This window comes from Callithrix jacchus, chromosome 20 (genome assembly GCF_049354715.1).
Source record: "Callithrix jacchus isolate 240 chromosome 20, calJac240_pri, whole genome shotgun sequence".
Classification (NCBI taxonomy): domain Eukaryota; kingdom Metazoa; phylum Chordata; class Mammalia; order Primates; family Cebidae; genus Callithrix; species Callithrix jacchus.
The window spans coordinates 5,936,900-5,957,276 of record NC_133521.1 but is presented as its reverse complement, the minus strand read 5'-3'; the positions used below and the strand labels follow the sequence as shown (position 1 = coordinate 5,957,276).

At 37.5% G+C, this 20,377-nt stretch overlaps 1 protein-coding gene across 5 annotated transcripts in view; it reads right to left on the bottom strand.

The window, feature by feature from the left end:
* The window catches only part of LONP2 (lon peptidase 2, peroxisomal), a 141,045-nt gene that overhangs the window by 119,115 nt on the left and 1,553 nt on the right, over positions 1-20,377 (bottom strand). For 3 of the 5 annotated variants that reach the window (XM_035281945.3, XM_008985826.5, XM_008985827.5), the window contains exons 2-6: positions 13,503-13,737; positions 8,564-8,695; positions 6,701-6,823; positions 3,586-3,749; positions 2,038-2,132 (exon numbers count right to left, since the gene is read on the bottom strand). In XM_035281945.3, the coding sequence (XP_035137836.1) occupies positions 2,038-2,132; positions 3,586-3,749; positions 6,701-6,823; positions 8,564-8,695; positions 13,503-13,737 (749 nt within the window). The remainder of the gene's footprint in view (positions 1-2,037; positions 2,133-3,585; positions 3,750-6,700; positions 6,824-8,563; positions 8,696-13,502; positions 13,738-20,377) is intronic. The other 2 variants (XM_008985828.4, XM_008985829.5) reach the window with 1 other exon arrangement.

Below are 20,377 nucleotides of genomic sequence, written 5' to 3'. Positions count from 1 at the left end.
CTCATTTACAATAGTCTCAGAAAGAATGATATACTTAGGTACAAATTTAACCAAAGAGGTGAAAGGTCTATACACTAAAAATTATAAAACACTGATACAAGAAGTTAGACACAAATAAATTGAAAGATATTACATCTTCATAGACTAGAAGAATATTGTTAAAATGCCTAAACCACTCAAAGCAATCTACAAGTTCAATGAAACCCCTATTAAAATTCTAATGGTATTTTTCACAAAAATAGATAAAAAATCCTAAAATGAAAAAGAAATTACAAAAGACTCTGAACAGCCAAATCAATCTTGAGCAAGAACAAAGCTGGAGGCATCAGACTTTCCGACTTCAAGTCATATTACAAAGCTACAGTAATCAGAGAGTATGATTCTGGCACAAAAACTGACACATGGACCAATCGAACAGAAAAAAGAGCCCAGAAATAAACCCTATAAGGTTACCTGGAAAGTCAACCAATTTTCAACAAGGGCACCAAGAATATACAATAGGTAAAGGGCAGTCTCTTCAAAAAAATGTTGTTGGGAAAACTGGATACCCACATGCAGAAGAACGCACTTGAACCCTTATATTACACCACTGCACAAACATTAATTTGAAATGGATTAAATACTTAAATGTAAGACCTGAAACCATAAAACTCCTAGAAGAAAGTATATTTTAAAAGCTCCTCATTGGTCTGGGCATGATATTTTTGGATATGACACCAACATTAAGGCAACAAAAGCAAAAAATAAACAAGTGAGATTATATCAAACTAAAAATCTTTTAAACAGGAAGAAGAATCTGCAAAATGAGAAGTCAACCTATGTAATGGGAGAAAATATCTGTAAATTGTATATCTGATAAAGGGTTAATATCCAAAATACATAAGGAACTCATGCAACTTAATAGCAAAAAATCAAATAGGTGCTTATCATGACTAACCATCAGGGAAATGCAAATCAAAACCACAATGAGAAAGCACTTTATGCCTATTAGAATGGCCATTACTAAAAAAAAATCACTAGTGAAGGTGACGCTATGGAGAAAAGGGCACCTTTGTACACTGTTGTTCAGAATGTAAACTGGTACAGCCATTATGAAAAGTTACTAAAAAGTATGAAAGTTACTAAAGAAGTTAAAATAGAACTTCCATATGATTTAGCAATTCCACCTCTGGGTAAATAGCCAAAGGAACTGAAATCAGGATCTCAAAGAGATATCTGCACTTTCACATTCACTGCAATATTACTTACAATAGCCAAGATACAGAAAAAACGGAAATGTCTATTGACACATAAGTGAATAAAGAAAATATGGTATAGACATACAATGGAATATTATGCAGCCTTAAAAAAGAAGGAAATCTTGCCATCTGTGACAACATGCATGGACCTACAGGGCATTATGCTAAGTGAAATAAGCCAGACACAGAAAGACAAGTACTGTATAATTTCACCTATTTAATACATGCGGAATCTAAAATAGTCAAACTTATAGAAATAGAGAGTAGATTAGTAGTTGCCAGGGGATGAGAGGAGAAGGAAATGGGAGGTGATGGTTAAAGGGAACAAAGTTTCATTTATGCCAGATAAATAAGTTCAAGAGATCTACTATAAAGCAAAGCACCTATTGCTAACAATACTGTAATGTATATTTAAAATTTGCTACAGTCCAATTTAACATTAGACCTTATATTCAATGTTCTTACCAGCTCCAAAAGAAAAAAGCCAATAATAATGATAATAATAAGAATCACAAGAGGTAGGAGGAAACTTTGGAGGTGATGGATATGTTTATGGCTATGAAGATAGTGATGGTTTTGTGGGTGCATACTTATTCTGAAACTCACTGAGATGAATGTATTCATTAAATACATACAGCTTTTTGTATGCCAATCACACTTCAATAAAATGGTTTCAAAAAATTAAAAATAAAAATAATTTAACAGTAAGACAATCAGTGGAGTAAATTTGAAATGAAAAATTGCATAAGCTTTCTGAGTGACAATTAGACTGCAAAAATGGTGTTATTTTGTGGCTTACCAGTAGTACTTTTGTTCCAAGGAAGTTCTACCATAAGTTCCAAATAATTTCTAGTCAGAGCATATTCTGGCATTGACTGAGGCATTTTTTTGAGTCTGTGGAGAAAGAAATACATAGCAAACATGTTCAAGAACACAGAAAAAATTCTGTAACAGAAAAATCAAACACATCTGTCTTTCTTGGTTAGATATATCATGCATGTTTACTTAAACAAATCTGAAAAGTTTGAAAGTATCCAGTTAATGAAATGTTTATTTTGTTTTGTAATGTAATGATCACTACTCCTGTCTCTCTTACCGGCCTACTTTAATGCCCCTTCTCTAGTCCCACCAGGGAGGAGTTCTTCCCTTCTGCTCTGCTTTCTCTGCAATGCACTGTCCTTTTTTGTAAGTACTTAATGTACTTACAACACAAAATAAGACAGACACTGCAAACTGCAGGAGAAAACAGTATATCTAATTCTAGCCTGGAAATATGGCCTCACTAGTGTGTGTTCCTTTTAAGCTCACAAGAATAGTCAAGTGACACATATCTACTGGTTTACTTATTGCAATAAGATGTAAGTGCCTAACTATGCATAATACAATAATTTTATTTCTTTGTATCAAAGATGAATGCGATCTGCTCATAAAAGCAAGCTAACATATATTTAATAACAAATGCTACTTCCATAATATATGCAATGCTTAGCAAAGTATTCTGCACATAACAAATGTTCTACACATATTAACTAATATCAGAGGCAATATAAAATACCCATCAACTACAATTACCAATGTTTTTAACTGTGAGCCTCAGAAAGTCAAATATTAAGTCACTAAGCATTCAAGCAGGCTCACTACAATTCACTAATAAAAAGAAAATGCAATAAAAGTTCTGAAGCTAAAAGTATGCAAAGGAAAATGGCTTTCAGTTTAATGCTGGGGATATCCAGAAAATGTAATCAACCTATATATCCTATTCTGTTATCAAGGTTTCCCTGTCTTGTACAAAGAGAAATGGAGAGTCCTTGCCCTTGAGAGTTTACAATCAGAGAAAAAAAGTCACATGTGAAGAATACAATGCTAACTGAACAAACATTATGTGTAAGAAAAGAAGCATGGTCCATTCTTTCAGACAATAAAAAGGCAGCTGCAAGAGTTATATAGCTTGACAGCACATTGCAAGTGGAAGACTCGAATCATGTATTCTCAGTATTTGAGAAGAGAGTAATGAAAGTGGTGTTAATCAAGAGTACTAAGAATGTTTTAAAAATTACATTCTGGTTGAAGGATGAAGAAAGGGTAAAGTACTCCACAGATCAAAGATATAAGCTGAGAATCAGGAAAGCCATGAAGATAAGAGTTGGCAATGAAAAGATCAAATGAGTAGGGCTGTCTATAAATATGCTAAGCATAAGACAAAGGAGAAAGATCAGAGAATATAAAACAAATGATTCAGCTTTCATTTTGTGATCCAAAGTGCAGAATCAAGTTTCCATGAGCAACAATTTTCAACATTAATAAGCAAAATTAAAACAATAATGAACAAATGCCTTTTATAATTTACCTCTTTATCTCTTTGACACAGACTTTATGGGCCTGCTCTGGCATACTAGATGTTCGTATTTTTTTCTCTAGCATGACAATATCATCATTATCTTCATCTTCATCTTCATCTTCTAAAGTACCTGGGATATGTGTAATTCTCCTAATAGGGCGTATTGCTATAACCTAACGTAGAAAGCAGAAGAGTAAACCATATGTCAAAATAAATTGGAAATGAAGTACCCAGGTACACATAAAATTATGACTGGTGCTGAATAAACATTTTTATGACTATAGTCTATATGTTTAGGAAGTGAACTTCAGAATAATAATCAAAAAGCAGTTGTATATATAGAGGCAGCAGAATTGCAAAAGTAGACCAACGTAAGGTAGACATGATTCTTTGGTATAAGCTTATCATAATATTTGCATGAGAAAACAAATTTCAAGGCACTGGATACTGGAAATAATTAAAACATCTAGGAACTATCTTTCTTTGAGCTACTATTGCAGCCACTATTTTCTTGATATGTATTACTTCTTATCATCTGGTGAATGAAAAAAATTCCATTCTCTCTCCTACGTTACAAAATTTCTTCCTAGCATGTTCAACCTTTCTAGCACTAGCTCTATTTTGTCTTCAAAGCTTTCCTGCTTTTAAAATAATTTTTCTTACCTCTAGTTCCTTCCAGTTAACTACCACAGTATTTATTTCCCTTCTTGAGAGGTTCTGCTTCTCTAACAAGTGGCTATAACTACCACATCCACTACCTCATCAATTACTTCAGTGAGCCCTTGGCATCTGTTCCCATCCTGCCAAAATTGTTCTTTCAAATCTAAAAAACATATCCTGTGCAAAGTTAAATGACCTTTGTGTTCTCCTCTATGATCTATCATATGTTAAAACTACCTTATGTGCTCCCTGAAATTCACGAATAAGCAACCTTTACTGGAGCAAAATAATATGCTAGCATTAAATTTAAAAGCCTCCAGAACATTTTACTTTTTGAGACAGGGTCAAGCTTTGTCACCCAGCCTGAAGTGCAATGGCACAAATACTGCTCACTTCAGCCTCAACCTCCCTGGCTCAAACAATCCTTCCACCTCAGCTTCCCAAGTAGCTGGGACTACAGACATATACCAGCATGCTGGCTAATTTTTAAAATTTTTTTTGTACAGATGTCTCACTGGTCTTGAACACCTGGCCTCAAGCGATTCTCCTTCCTTGGCCTCCCAAAGTGCTGGGATTGTAGATGTGAGCCACCACACTAAGCCCAGAACTTATTTTTTAACCTGGAAAATTTATCTATTTAATACATTCAAATATAAAAATGTTCAAAACACAAAGCAGTAAATAAAAATTTAATTTTATAAAAACGTAAGTATTAATATATGCTTTTCTTCTTATATAAGTCATTAGCAGACAAAATATAAAGAATAAAAAATTGAACACATTATATATTTTTTAAAGTGAGATTTTTATAAGCATATCAGTAATTTCACTGTTAAGACAAAAGCACTTTTTTATGCATTTTTTCCCTCGACTGCTAAAACAGTGCTTTTCAACTCTAAGGGGAATGAAAAGGAGACAGTTTTAGGCTAACTCCAAATACCATCCTCTGATTCTTACTTTGTAAATAACTGCCTTTTGTTTGATCATTTTCTGGAGCACTTGTGAACAACTTTCATTTTAAGTGATGGCAACCTTTATTGAGAGTAAGTTGCAGTTTTCTGCAACTCCCACTGGATTTGTCTTTCTGCACAAAATGAGTAATTGAGTCCCTGATCTGATCTCAAGCCAGAAATAATCCAGCTTTCTGCATGTTTTCAAACAGCATGGTGTCCTGGAGTACTAAATGCCCAGCATGATGACCACTACTCCTATCTCTCTCCTCGGCCTACTTTACTGCCCCTTCTCTAGTCCCACTGAGGAGTTCCTGCCGTCTGCTCTGCTTTCTCTACAATGTATCCTCTTTGATGACAAAACACTTCTGTGCTGATGAACATCAAATTGCTAACATAATTCTCAACACTTCATTTAAGTCAGAGTTCTGCATCCCCAACAGCCTTCAGAGAACTGCCATTTTTACATCCTGTCCACATCAAATATAACTTCCTAATTTTAACTCTGTCCAAATATAAAAATAGTAAAATCAACAGATCAAGGTAGATGTCAAACAGATCCCATCATACATATAAATGTAATGGATGATAATGGGGATGGGAAGGATTATTTAATAGTGGTGTGGAGTCAAACAAAAAGCTATCTGAGGGAAAAATACAACTGCTGTCTTCAAAATAAATAACATATGGGTTAAATAATTACTTTCTTTTTTTTGAGACGGAGTCTCACTTCGTCACCAGGCTGGAGTGCAGTGACCTGATCTCGGCCTCCCGGGTTCAAGGGATTCCCCTGCCTCAGCCTCCCAAGTAGCTGGGACTACAGGTATGCACCATCATACCTGCAAATTTTTTTTTGTAATTTAGTAGAGACGGGGTTTCACTGTGTTAGCCAGGATGGTCTTGATCTCCTAACTTCATGATCCACCCGTCTCTGCTTCCCAAAGTGCTAAGATTACAGGCGTGAGCCACCATGCCCAGCCAATTAAATACTTTTTAAAAAATCAACTGAAGTTAAAATGAAAGGAAAGTGAATATTTATCAAGCCACTAGAGGCCACAGGGCTTAAGGTTAGAAAACAAGAAAAGATCAAAATTTGACTAAAGGAAAATGGAAACTTTTTATGAGCTGAAAACAGCCAAATTTTGGCACAACATATAGTCCTTTGAGGAAACAATCTTGCATTACTTTCTTAATACTACATGCAGTAAAAAACTGTTATACTCAAAGACACCCATCATAGTTATTTGTTAGTGTTTACAATATGCAAAACATTGGAAACAACACAAAAAGGGAAATGGCTCAGTAAATTATCCTTTGGGATGATAACCAAAACAAAATGGGAAAAATGCTTACATGCTTTATAAAAAAATCCAGACAAGGAAAAGGATGAGAAGGAAACACCTAAATGTTATCAGTAACTCTAGTTAGGTGACAACAAACCTTTTTTTTTGTTTCTTTTTAAATTCTCCTTATTTTTTTTTCCAAGCCTGAAATGGATTCAAATAAATATTTACCCTCTTATCATCATCTTGCTTGGGTTTTCTGGTTTTCTGAAGCAATTTTAGTCCTTCAATTTGTCTGACAAGCAGTGGTATAGTCATCTTGAACCTCTCCTCCAGGCTCACAGCATCTAAAATCTAAGGAAATGTGAGTCAATTAATAGGATCTCTCTTAGAAACACACAATCCAAAAACAGGCAGTCAGAGCCATGGCTTAAATTGCCAAGTTAAAAAAAAAAATTCTTATCAGTATTCACACTACACTATGGCTAAAACAACCAAATGAACTATATTAATCAGCAAGGTTGTTTGAGACGAATATCAGAATTCTTAAAAGAGAAAGAAAAAAACAGGATTTGGTTTTTCATTTTATTTATTTATTTATTTATTTAGAGACGGAGTTTCACTCTTGTTACCCAGGCTGGAGTGCAATGGCGCGATCTTGGCTCACTGCAACCTCTGCCTCCTGGGTCCAGGCAATTCTCCTGCCTCAGCCTCCCGAGTAGCTGGGATTACAGGCACGTGCCACCATGCCCAGCTAATTTTTTGCATTTTTAGTAGAGACGGGGTTTCACCAGGTTGACCAGGATGGTCTCGATCTTTTGACCTCGTGACCCACCCGCCTCGGCCTCCCAAAGTGCTGGAATTACAGGCGTGAGCCACCGCGCCCGGCCTGATTTTTCATTTTAAAATGAAGTTGTATGTTTTTAAGATTAAAAAAAAAAAAAAAAAAAAAACAGACACAGTTCAAGAGAACAGAAGCACTAAACAAATTATCACTAGTGATTTGTAGGAGCACCGGGCACTCTCCGTTCCCGCAATAAAACACACCGCTGCCGCCCACAGCCAGGGGGCTCTCTGGCAGTCCTGTAACTCTTCTCCCACCGTTTTAACTGAATTCCTGTATACAACCAACCTGATTGTTTTAGCTGTGTTTGCTACTATAAAGGTTGGATTGAAGTATTAAATAAACTGATAACACACGAAAGAGCTGTTTCAATGAAAACAAACAAATGTTCTAGGATGATTCAATAAAAAAGACTGCTTTAAAAGTATCTTAAAAATAAGTGTGCAAGAAAAAAGTATTAGAGCTTGGGTATTAAGTCATCCAGGATTCTATACTTGGATTACTTAGCAAGTATCTTTAAAAGTCATTTCATTTTAAATAAATAGAAATTTAAAATAATAAGTCATGCATCATAGGTGTGATTTATATAAGAAACATGGCGAAGATTCTAAGAAAGCATGCCCACACACAAGGGAAGGGCCATGGCTCCACATTTAAAAATAGTGAATCAAAGAATGTCTATATATTTAAGTTAAATTCAATATTTATCTTTTCTTTTTTGAGAGAGTTTCTGTTGCCCAGGCTGGAGTGCAGTGGCATGATCTTGGCTTACTGCAGCCTCCACCTCCTGGGTTCAAGTGATTCTCCTGCTTCAGCCTCCCAAGTAGCTGGGATGATAGGCACGTGCCACCACGCTCAGCTAAATTTTGTACTTTAGTAGAGATGGGATTTCACCATATTGGCCAGGCTAGTCTCGAACTCCTGATCTCAAGTGATCCACATGTCTCAGCCTCCCAAAATGCTGGGATTACAGGTGTGAGCTACTGAGCCCAGCTAAATATTTACCTTTTTATGATTCTGTAACTTTTTGGGTAAATTGACTACTAGTACTGATTATGCAAATAAAAGAGCTGCTCGTGTAAACAAAAATATAAAACAATCGCATTTGAAAGTCAATTTAAATGTAAAAGCATTTCAACTACCTGAGTCTCCAGTATCTTTTTCTGGAAGGTCAAAACTTAATTACTCACTATCTAGATCTCAATAAAAAGTGACAAAGCAACCTATCGTTCAAGAAGGGAACACTGTACCTGGAGTTTCTCTTTGTTGCTTGTTCGGATAATTGATGTCAAGATGTCTGGTAAAGCTTCCCTTGGAAGACTATCTAAAAGACGTCTCAATTTAGCAACTGCAGGGACAGACATATCCAACATTTCAACCAACTAGAAGGGGGGAAAAAAGTCTTTTAAATGAAATCTGGCATTATTTGTGAATTTTTAAAAATCAGATTTCCAACTAGGTTTAATGTTTGGGCCTCCGTCTTTGTTTTTGAAAGACCACTGATTAATATAGCCCAGGTATTTTACAGACCTCAGAGGAAAAGAAAAATACTTTCAAAATGTCAATCAGAATGAAAAGCAATATTAGCTCTAAAGTAGTTAATACTAATGTTTAAAAAAGGTTTTGTAAATTTCTGCCATGATTTTTAACTTTCTATTGAAAAAAATTCAAATATACAAAAAAGTTGCAAGAAGCATACAATAACTCCTGTATATCCTTCTCCCAGATTCACCAATTGTTAGCATTTTGCCACATTTGCTTTCTCTCTTCACTCATACATTATAATTACTGAACATTTGAGGTTAAGCTGCAGAATCGAGATCCTTATGCTTTCTTTAAATCTCTAATCCCATGACAGATTAAGGACCCTTGTTCTTAAGAACAAGAATATTCTTACATAATCACAATATAATTAGTAGATGTACATTATTAGAAATATGTGTATTATTAGAAATTTAGCATAGTTGACACTATTATCACGGCCAATCAGAAGCTGAAATATTAATATTTAGTATAACATTTGTGTGTTAGTCTGTTTTCACACTACTAATAAAGACATACCGAAGACTGGGTAATTTATAAAAGAGGTTTAATCGACTCACAGTTCTACATGGCTGAGGAGACCTCATAATCATGGAGGAAGGAAAAGGAGAAGCAAAGGCCCATCTTACATGGAGGCAGGCAAGACAGCATGTGCAGAGGAACCACCATTTATATAACCATCAGATCTACTGAGACTTATTCACTACCACAAGAACAGTATGGGTGAAACCACCCCCATGATTCAATTATCTACATCTGGCCCCTCCCTTGACACATGGGAATTATTACAATTCAAGGTGAGATTTGGGTGAGGACAGAGCCAAACCGTATCAATTTGGACTAACTAGAATCTGAGCACTGACTATGAATGACTTTTAGAAAAACAACTGCCAGGGTATACCTGGGAGTTAAGATAGATTAAGCCCAGGGCACACTTTCAGTAACTGTGGTAGTCATTAGTGCTACTGACAAACTCCCCTTTCCTTCTGGGCACTGATCTTTCTAACTTACTTTGAATATATTAATACGTGTGTTTATGAGTATTAAATTGACCCATGAAACACAGTGGAAGTGGCAGTTCCTTCGGGGCAGAAGCATTACAAGCCAATGACAGATGTGCCCCATTTTCTTTTCCTGCCTCAGAGATAAGGGAAGCATGTCTTGAGATGACTCTCCAATCCACCTGGGTCCAAGTGACTCTAATAGGCAGATACGACCCCCACTAGTCTCAGGCATGAAGCATGAGCAAGAAAGACACTCATGTTACGTGACTGAGATTTCAGAGTAGTTAACACAGCAAAACTTAGTTCACACTAATTCACAAATGATATATTAAATCCTCATTTAGTCAATTCAAATAAGATTTCATGTGCTAATAATAATCAAATCTCTCCAACAACACTGTAATTTTGGAACCTATACTAACCAGCCTAGAATCTAACCAGCCTAGAATCAAGCCAGGCTAGAATCTAGCCTGATCTAACCAGCCTAGAATCAAGGGAATTAAAGTGTAATTAAGATGAAGCTGTTCAGGTGGAAAAAACAGATAATGAAATCTGAATACTCTTGCTACTAGGAATTCACCCTATGGAAACAAAACAGTTAAAAGTCATTTTCCAAACACTTACTGAGTACAAACTATTTGCCAGACCCAATACACTGCTCAGCATAGGATGGCTAAAGGAGAAAAATGAATTCGAGTTTGGTAAAGAAAAAATACCTGTAAGATACATTTCAATACAATGTGATAAGCATTATGTTAAATGATATGTATGATGAACTGTGAAGGCACAGAAAGGAAGCTAACAGCCTACAGGCATTGGGAAAGCATAGATTCAGTTTTAAAATTCAGAGATGGAGGCTGGGCACGGTGGGTCACACCTGTAATCCCAGCACTTTGGGAGATGGAGGAGGGCAGATCGTGAGGTCTTGAGTTTGAGACCAGCCTGGCCAACATGATGAAACACTGTCTCTACTAAAGACACAAAAAATTAGCCAGGCTTGGTGGTGCGTGCCTGTAATCCAAGCTACTCAGGAACCTGAGGCAAGAGAACCGCTTAAACCCGGGAGGTGGAGGTTGCAGCGGGCCGAGACTGCGTCACTGCATTCCAGCCTGGGCGACACCGCAAGGCTGGGTCTCAAAAAACAAAAACAAAAAAATTCCGAGACGGGAGAGCACTCCTAGCAGAGAATGGAAGGCAGAATTATAGAGACATGAAATAACTCAATGTGAAGCTCTTTTACATTCAGTAGAGTTAGAATTAGGGTGTCAATGAGGTGATAACTAGAGTTGAGGCAAGGCAGATAGGCCCAAAACAAGTTACAGTTTTAACTTGTTTTAAAGTCATACTAAGAAATTTGGTGTTTATCCTATAGCCATTAAAGTCTTTTTTATTTTTTTCCCGAGACGGAGTTTCGCTCCTGTTACCCAGGTTGGAGTGCAATGGCGCTATCTCGGCTCACAGCAACCTCCGCCTCCTGGGTTCAGGCAATTCTCCTGCCTCAGCCTCCTGAGTAGCTGGGATTACAGACATGCGCCACCATGCCCAGCTAATTTTTTGTATTTTTAGTAGAGACGGGGTTTCACCATGTTGACCAGGATGGTCTCGATCTCTTGACCTCGTGATCCACCCGCCTCAGCCTCCCAAAGTGCTGGGATTATAGGCGTGAGCCACCGCGCCTGGCCGCCATTAAAGTCTTTTACTCAAGGGAAAGGGATGCCCCAAACTTCTTTTAGAAAGGCTCAGGGAACAGGAAAGGTTCAAGACAGAAGAACTGGGAGACAGGAGGTTACTGAATAAGTCAATTGAAGAGGGCTGTAGAAGTAGATAGATGTAGAAGGGGATGAAAGAGAATAATTAATTGGAAATAATCTTAATGTCTAAAAAGAGAAATGATAAAATTAGTATACATTAACTCAATGAAATTTCTAAAAGTACTTCATATGAACATTAGATATCGATACGAAAACAAAACATATAATTGAATATGGACTGAGCCCAGAAGACAAACAAAAATGAAATTTGACGCATGATGATAGTCAGATGTATGGTGATCTATTTCTCTCTAAAAATTCCTTTAATGTCACTGCAAAATCTTTACAAGTTTAAAAAACTTATCTCGATTCAAAGTGCAAAGAAGTAAACACAAAGTGAAAGAGGCTATGAAGCTACGTCCAACAGAGGCACAAAGACCCAGGGAACATCACTGCCAAAAAGAAAAAGACATTCTATTTCCCTCCATCTCCTTTATTCCTAAGCAGTATATTCACTTATTCTAATTTTCAAACTGAAGTTTCTTTCCTCAAAGTCCTTTCTTTCAGCCCCTACAGAAGTTACAGATCCAGATTTTCTATTTTTCTATTTTTTTTTTTGAGTCAGGGTCTCGCTCTGTTGCCCAGGCTGGAGTGCAGTGATGCACTATTTTGTAGAGGCGGGATCTCACCATGTTGCCCAGGCTGATCTCAAAGACCTGTGCCCTAGCAATCTGCTCATCTCAGCCTCCCAAAGTGCTGAGATTACAGGCATGTATCACGCACCTAGCCCCCTAATTTTCTATTCTTCTATTACTAATCATTACAATGTAAGTATGGCTCTTCAAATGCCACATCAGATACAAGTACAACAGGCTATGAACACTTGCCCTACACATATTTTAATGATCAGTAATATTTATAATTGAGACTTTTAGACATTATCTGATCCTCATAGATCTCTAGTTATAGTCACTGGATTTCATCAATAGAAAAGTAGACGACTTTGGGAGGCCGAGACAGGTGGATCACCAGGTCAAGAGATTGAGATCATCCTGGTCAACATGGTGAAACTTCGTCTCTACTAAAAATACAAAAAATTAGCTGGGCATGGCGGCACGTGCCTGTAATCCCAGCTACTCAGGAGGCTGAGGCAGGAGAATTGCCTGAACCCAGGAGGCGGAGGTTGTGGTGAGCCAAGATAGCGCCATTGCACTCCAGCCTGGGTAACAAGAGCGAAACTCCGTCTCAAAAAAAAGAAAGAAAAGTAGAATACTATATTTTAAAATTTTATAATATATTTCATTGGGGTTTGAAACAAAATGGGGTGGGAAGAGGAGTTTTCTGTTCTACCTAGAGTTAACCAAAAAAACTAGAATTAAGGAGTCAAATATTTAATACATAACTAAAATGTGCTTCCCTCCCCAGCATTCTAGCTAAACCAGGTTTTAACCATACTTGAAATCAGTCCACCACAGCCTTGATCTACCATAGTTACTGCTAGACATAGTGTGACCTTGACTTTTGAAGTGATGTATTATAACTTATATAAATGGTGCCTAGATATTTTAGTGACAAATAGCTTTTGTGCAGTATTTTATTTTTTAGTTTTAAATATTTAGATTTAATAATTATCTAGTTTAGAGACAGTAGAAGTTGTAAGGAAAACTATAGAAATACATTTGGAAAAACTTTAGAAAGGGTAGGCCAATATGTCCTGGAATGATTTAGGTATACAACCCAGACAAGAATAGATTGAAATTAATAAATGATGTTACTAAATCATTTAAATGTATACTGTCCTAAAACTTCACCATCCAACAGATTCATCGTATCTTAGGATAGCAAAGGAACCAAAGAAAAAGGGGTTTTAAGAAAAAATAAAAGCAACGTACTTGTACTGCATATTTGTAAAACTGCTCCGAGAGTTCTCCTAGCTCCTCCCTCATTTTACAGGTGTTGGGAAACTCCTCAAGTCGGTCCAACTGCTCCACTTCAGCAATGGGATATGGCTTCTCTTTTAAGACCTGTACAATCTGGAAACGGCATAGGCCGGTAATCAACAGAGTATAGTGGGGCTTGGGCCAGTTACTGCCGACAACCTGAACCGCCAGTGCAGCTGTCCCGATCCTGAAAAACACACAGAACATCGTATTACAAATATTCAATATGGTAAACAGAAACTCACTTCAAAAAGTGTTGGCTTTTCTGTTAAATACATATTAAGCAAAGAACATCTGAAGTGTAAATAAATTATTTCTTGATTTAACTTAGCATCCAGTATGTGGTCTCTTCTGTCACTACCCTCAGCTATAGGGCAAAACAAACCATCTCACTAGAATTGGCACCTCTTTTAAAAAATTAGGTAGGAATTTGTAAACATTTGGATTATTCAGGCATAAAAATGTAAGAGAAAAGTAGTTGACAATTATACAGCTTAAATTATGTTGCCAACTAAGAATAAGGCAATCTTACACCAGGATAAATATTATCAATTTGAATAGATTTAAATATAAATAGCATAAACCAATCTAAGAAATCTCTGTTCCAACACCAGTTATGCTACTAACATCAAGTCAGTTTTCTTACATAATCAATCTATGAAACTTCTACATACCCACCTTATCACAAACTGCCATCACAATCTGAGAACTTACATATATATATATATGCCCTTAACACTGAATTTCTAAGTGTGAGAGCTAAGTATTATAGTCCACACTGACACAGACTGAGGAAAGCTAAAGACCCACATCTCAAAAGGTCTCAACTTAGTTCTAAGTGGTAATCACTTCACGTAACAGGTGAAAAAGCTTTATTTAAGTCTCAGCTCCTCATCGGCATATAGAACTCTGATCAAGTCACATATAAACTTAATTCACAGAAAGGAAGCCTCATCCAAACTAAGCCAGTTATATAAAATATAAAAACCAGCATTCAGAAGATACTTCCAGATCCCAAAATAAATTGTATTTTCTCTCTTCAGCCATAGGAAAAGCGGTAATTCCAGAAAAGAAACCAGAAAGACTAGAACTCTCAACACCCTGGGAAAGAGGTAATGGAAGAACACTTATGTCAAAGATAATAAATCATACAATACAGTATGTGAATATGTGAGTGAACTTGCTTACTTCTAAACACAGTGAATTCTTGATTACTTCCTTATAAATTATTCATTCCATGAATTACACACAGCCTTTGGCTTCTTTCTGCCACTCGGCTTATTTTGAACCACGTCCATCCTTTCTTACCTTTCAATCATTATCATGTTTACAATAAAAACTGATTTAAATAGTAACTTAAGCCAAACAACTGAGAAGATCAATTGGTGAGAGAAAAAAAATCACATACATAAAAAACTTGAAATGATTTGGCAATTAGCTATTATTTTGATTTATTTGTGTTGTGGCTCCTTTTATTCAATAGTAGGTTATATTTCCCACTTCCTGAAAGCCCACTCAGATTGCCTGAGAAAGTGAGTCACATCTAAACTGATTAGAGAACAACTTAAACCATAACTCATTGCAGATGATATTCATCAACATTTGCTCAATGCTGAAAGAGCTCACAGTCCTGTTTGTATATAAAACATCCACAGACAAGAAACTGGATCCCCAGCCTAAAGGGTTTACAAAGTAGAAACCAAGGAGACACCAGAGAGATGAGACAAATCCAAACCTCCAGATCAGGAGACACAATTAATTGAGCTAAGTCACTGCTAAAAGGTGATGCTAAAAATAGATTTTTTTGGTTTCATTTTGTTTTGTTTTTTGAGACAGAGACTTGCTCTGTCACCGGGCTGGAGTGCAGTGGCGGGATCTTGGCTCACTGCAACCTCTGCCTCCTGGGTTCAAGCGATTCTCCTGCTTCAGCCTCCCGAGTAGCTGGGACTACAGGCCTGTGCCACCACACCCAGCTAATTGTTTGTATTTTTTGTAGAGACAAGGTTTCACCACGTTGGCCAGGATGGTCCCGATCTCTTAACCTCATGATCTGCCCAGGCTGGGCAACAGAGTGAGACTCCATCCCAAAAGAAACAAACAAAACACCCCAGTGGCTCACGCCTGTAATCGAGCATGCTGGGAGGCCAAGGTGGGCAGATCACACCATTGTGATCTCCACTTACTGCAATCTCCGCCTCCCGGATTCAAGGGATTCTTGGGCTTCAGCCTCCCGAGTAGTTGGGGTTACAAGCAAGCAGCACCATGCCTGGCTAATTTTTGCATTTTTCATAGAGAGGGTGTTTCACCATGTTGGCCAGGCTGGTCTCGAACTCCTGACCTCAGGTGATCCAGCTGCCTCAGCCTCCTAAAGTGCTGGGATTACAGGTGTGAGCCACCACACCCAGCCAAAAGGGGTTTTCTTGTAAAGCAAATACAATGTTTTTGCTGTAAAAGGATTGTTCCTGACTGAAGAGTTTAAATTGAACTAGTATATGCCTACAAAATGTACAGAGGTTTTAAATGTCTTAACTGCTTTTTACTTAAAATCACTTATAGTTGACTAGAGTATATTATTCCTTTAAAAGAAATCTTTTTTCTTTTCTTTTACTTTTTTTTTTTTTTTAACAGAGATGGGTCTCATTATGTTGACCAGGCTGATCTCAAACTCCTGGCCTTAAACAGAGATGGGTCTCATTATGTTGACCAGGCTGATCTCAAACTCCTGGCCTCCAATTTCAGCCTCCCAAAGTGCTAGGATTACAGGCCCGAGCCACTGTGCCCAGCCTAGAATATATCCCTTTTAAAGAAAAACAGGATCTGTGAAATTATAGATGCCTAGAAACAGAGAACCTGGTAAAAGGCATTTTGGGTAAAAAACATAGTGAAAAAGAATCTATTGTATATTGGGCTCTAGGTTTTATATATAAAATAGGTAAATAAAATATTCAACTAATACTTTTCTTCTATGATACACAAAAGATTGTATACCATACAAAAGGTTGTATATCAAATCATCATTTACAAAAAGTTGTGTATCAAGTCAGTCATTTTTCTAAACATTCTGGCTTTTCTACTATATGTATATTATTAGGTATGATCAAAAGGCAGCATTTTAATTTTGCAACAGATCCAAATTTATACATCCCAATATGTGGTGTCCTTCTTTTAGGTAGTACCTTGGTAATTCTATCCTCTAATTATTATGCTATTGTTCAAAGATGTTTCAAAACTCCTAACTTGAATCTACCCTCACAGTTTGTAAAATACTGTTTTAATCCAAATGACATCTGACTACAATGGTTATAATTTGTGTAATTTGAAAACTAACTAAATAATATAAGAGTTCCAAAGACGTTTAAGAACCATCAACTGCAGTAGTGGGAAAATCTAAAAACAGCACTACTGGAAAAAGCGGTTTTCCAAGATGAGGATATTATGTAAATATCTAATTCCGGCCGATATGCCCAGCATTCTATTTTCTTTTTTTTTCCCCTACAGACACAGTATCTTCCTCTGTCACCCACGCTGGAGTGCAGTGGTGTGATCATAATTCACTGCAGCTTCAATCACTTGGGCTCAATTTATCCTCCCATCTCAGCATCATGAGTAGCTTTGACTACAGGCACGTGCCAGCAGACCCAGCCACTCTTTAAACATTTTTTTACTTAAAGCCCTGGATTTTTCTTGGAATTTTTATTCTTCCAAGACCTTCCTGCAATGATGCTAGCCCCGTTCAGCCCACGTTGGAATAATATGGGGCCTCCCCACTCCCTCTTTAATCCCCTTTTGTGAAAATCTACATTTAAAACTACCCATTTGGGGAATAATCATACCACTGGGATATAGGTTTAGAATGATTTACAGTTTCAAAAGGCTTTCATATGCACACTTCATTTTATACCTCCTTTCACCACACAAAGAAGGTAGTACTATTTCCTTATCACAAGTGAGTAAATGAGATTCAAAAAGGTAGAATATGGCATTGGGGCTCACGCCTGTAATCCCAGCACTTTTGGAGGCCAAGGCAAGTGAATTGCTTGAGTTCAGGAGTTCAAAACCAGCTTGGGGAGCATGGCAACCCCCCGTTTCTACCAAAAAAAAAATTAGCTGGGCATGGTGGCACATGCCCGTAGTCCCAGCCACTCTGGAGGCTGAGGTGGGAGGATCACCTGAACCTGGGAGGCAGAGGATGCAGTGAGCCAAGATGGCACCACTGTACCAGCGTGGGTGACAGGGTGAGACCCTGTCTCAAAAAAATAAAAACAGAACTTAGTTATACATGGTTAAAAGAAAATTTAATAGAAATAAATTTAAATTGTACACTTAAAAGATAATAAAGAGTTCCTTAATTATATTTTAAGACAAATTTTACTTTTTTGTCCAACACAATGGACAATAGGTACCACCTGTACCTATAAGAATTATAAACAAAGGCCAGGCACGGTGGCTCATGCCTGTAATTCTAACATTTTGACAGGCTGAGACAGGAGGATCACTTGAGCCCATGAGTCTGACACCAATCTGGTCAACATAGGGAGACCACATCTCTACTTTTTTTTTTTTTTTTTTTTTTTTTTTGGAAACAGGGTCTTACTCTGCTACCTAGGCTGGAATGCAGTGGCATAATCACAGTTCACTGCAGCCTAGACTTCTCTGGCTCAGGCAATCCTCCCACCTCAGCACCCCCAAAAGATGGCATTACAGGTATGTGCTACCATGCCTGGCTAATTTTTTTTTTTGGTAGAGACGGGTCTCCCTATGTTGCCCAGGCTGTCTTGAACTCCTGACTTCAAGCGATCTTCCTGCCTCAACCTTCCAAAGTGCTGAGATTACAGGTATAAGCCAATGTATCCAGCTTCTCACTCTTTCTTAAAACTTCATTTCTAAATAGAAGAAATTCCACTTGTGTATCACAGACCTTCCTTAAGAAGAGCGAATGAAGATTTAGGAAAATCTAATAGATTAAATTTTAAAATTTTGCTATTATCAGGTAGTATTTCTTGAATGCCTAAGAATTCTAAGAATAAAAATAGAAACAATGTATGGACAAAGAATTGATCCAACTTATGAAACTGTGTACCTGTTATACATAAGGCATTAATTGTTAGACAAACACCGATGAAACTTAGCTGGAGTCTTACTGATAAGAAGCAAGCCAACAAAGAGGCGGACTGAGAAGTCAGCACTATGATGAAATGAAGCCATGTACCTTGAAGTGTGTAAATTTGGAAGAAGACTGGATGACCATCTTGAAATGCTTGAAAAGATATTGTACAGATAGTGCTAAATTATTACCCCTTTTCACTAAGAAAACAATGGGTCACTCAGGAGGCACTAAAAATGCAGTTCAACTAAGCAGAAGAACGCAGGGTGCCCTGGGTCAGCACGCCAGCCAAGTTCTATACTGCAGGCCAAGTCCAAAGCTTCTCCTTTAAAAAGGCTCCCGCAGGCAACATGTCTGCACACTAATGTAAAGAAAGAGACTGTACTACTCAAAACTACCAAGGAAGTAGCAGAGGTAAGTCACCATCTGACCCTGCCACTCTGTGCGGCAAAGAACGCTGGGAGCAAATTACTTCTGTTGCTCCTTGAAGGTTGTGGCCAGTGTCACCTGGATGGTTTAAAGGAAACAAGAGACAGGAACAGAGACCCTCACCTTGTCTCTGGGCTACCATACGGAGAAGCAGGTAACTGGGGAAGGACAGATCTGTGCATGGAAACAGACTAATGCTATGGGTAACTCAGTATTTGTATTATTAAAGTTTTTTTTTTTTAAGTAGAGCATTTTAAAGGCCATATTAGAGAAAAAAAGGCATTGGAAACTATTACCAAGGAATATGGTACAATCTTTTCACACAGGCTTTTAATGTAGCAAACAATATTTCTAGGATAACTAGATGGTCTAATGGGTTCATATAATGCTGGAATTCTATGAAGAGTTTTTCAGTGTATGCTTTCTAATTTAAATGACTAAATTTTAACAATGCTACTCATTTAAAACAAAGGCAATGATATGAACATTAAGGATCAGATTAGAAGTATCTGATTATTAGTGATTACTGCCAACCAGGAGAATTGAGGATTGTTGTTCTGGAGGGATTTTCATAAAAGAAATAAAAAACCTGCAGGGTGTGGTGGGGCTTGCCTATAGACCCAGCTACTCCAGAGGCCAAAGCAGAAGTCCAGGAGTTTGAGACCAGCCTAGGCAACGTAGCATGACCCCATCTCTACAAAAAATTTAAAAATTAGTTGAGTGTTAGTGGTGCACACCTGTAGCCCCAGCGAACTAAGTTCCCGGCACAGAAGGCAAAAAATCATGGGAAAAGTAAGCAGAGGTTTAAGGAGTAGGGTCATATGTTGGGAAACTAAAATCCAACACAATTTATTAGAGTACTTAAACTTGAAATGTGACCAATTCCACCCAGGCGATAACTAAAGCAGGTATAATGGGAGCCAAGATATTTTCCATGCTTGTGGAAGGCAAGGCTTTTACTATATAAACAAATACTGAACTGTTGTGGAAGGTTTGTCGGTCTTTGCTGCTTTGTTTGGCTTTTTTTTTATGGTGGGGAGGGGAATGGGGGGAATGGGGCTGTTGGGGGAGGTACCAGTCTCCTTGGAAAATCTGAAGAAAGCAAAGGATTCTCGTTAAAAAAAATGTACATAGTCACAAGATTTTGAAGAAGAATAAGGCATGTCTAACCCTCTGGAAATCCACTCAGAGTCAGGAACCACTAATTTAAAAGTAAGAGATAACTGCCAGGGAAGGAGAAGCTCTAAAATGAAAACACAACACCTCCAGTAGAGTTAAAGATAGAAGGTAGGTG